At 41.6% G+C, this 1,158-nt stretch overlaps 1 protein-coding gene across 1 annotated transcript in view; it reads left to right on the forward strand.

The window, feature by feature from the left end:
- The window catches only part of LOC119582211, a 36,474-nt gene that overhangs the window by 23,647 nt on the left and 11,669 nt on the right, over positions 1 to 1,158 (forward strand). The window contains exon 5 of the mRNA XM_037930442.1: positions 985 to 1,124. Coding sequence (XP_037786370.1) covers positions 985 to 1,124 — 140 coding nt within the window. The remainder of the gene's footprint in view (positions 1 to 984; positions 1,125 to 1,158) is intronic.

A 1,158-nucleotide genomic window follows, 5' to 3' on the forward strand; every position in this document is an offset into this window, starting at 1 on the left:
AAGGGGTCGGAATTGCCGGACGGTTGATAGGACAGGTGCTACTCACATGCATTTTTCTATTATAGTATCTAATGACTATTGACACGTTCCTTCAAGATCAAAACAAAGAAAATGAGATACTGGTAATATATTCAAGTTTAATATTTAGTGTTCCCTCCCCCTGCTGGCAAAACACAGTTCAGGCATGAGGTTATGCCTGTTTTGGGTATAATCTGATGGCTGATGACGTTATTAATACTCATAAATGCGGATTGGCTGGTGAATGCATTGCCAGGCATAGGGCGAGCTAGGGAAAACTATCGAACCTCATTTCACACAGTATACTCAAGTATCAACAAGAACATTACAACACAAAGGACTGCTAAAGACGCCTAGAGACTCATATCGACTCAAGGAAAACGTTGGGCTGCAAGTCAGTTTCGTACTCTCATTCTTTTCAGTTCTAGGGATTCCTTTAAGATTCTTGTAATAATTTAAAAGAAAATTTACTCCAAGAAATGATAATGCATATTGTGACCACAATATCAAGTCGCATTCAAGCTCGTGGAATTGAAATTAAGGCTCCCTCTGTTCATTGGCATAAGTACATTATTTCTTGGTGTAGTGCAAAATAATTATTTTGAAAAGCAATTTAACAGCTGAGTGCTGTGTGTCATATATCACGACCCACCTTTTGATAACTCAACATGATTATCAAACTGAAACTTCAAAAGATTTAGGAGGTAAAGGTGAACTTTTACATCAGGAAGACAAAGAACAGTGAGCCTTTCTTCAAAATATTAGGCGAAAAAAAATTAAATGTTAAGGCGACCTAACCGCGAACCCGGTGTCTTACAAGTGCTGGCGCAGGAACATGTCAAATCAGGAGCTGACATCTCCAGAGGTTATTACAGGGCAGTAGGGAGGTGAAGAGGGAGGAGCGTGAGTAACAAAGAAACTAATGACTGACTAAAGGAATACAACTGTTGTACACCTTGCCCGCAGGAGGGGGGCTTCATTGGATGAAGAACCACCCACCTCCCACGGGGGATCCTTTCAGGAATTTCCTCGCCACCCTTGCGCCTCACCTCACGCGTCTCGCCTCCTCCCTGCCAATCTACTTCAAGCTCATCGATTATGTGCCGGTAAATAGTTTTCTTTTGGCTTGCATGAATGTAC

Source organism: Penaeus monodon, chromosome 15, assembly GCF_015228065.2.
Source record: "Penaeus monodon isolate SGIC_2016 chromosome 15, NSTDA_Pmon_1, whole genome shotgun sequence".
Classification (NCBI taxonomy): Eukaryota; Metazoa; Arthropoda; class Malacostraca; order Decapoda; family Penaeidae; genus Penaeus; species Penaeus monodon.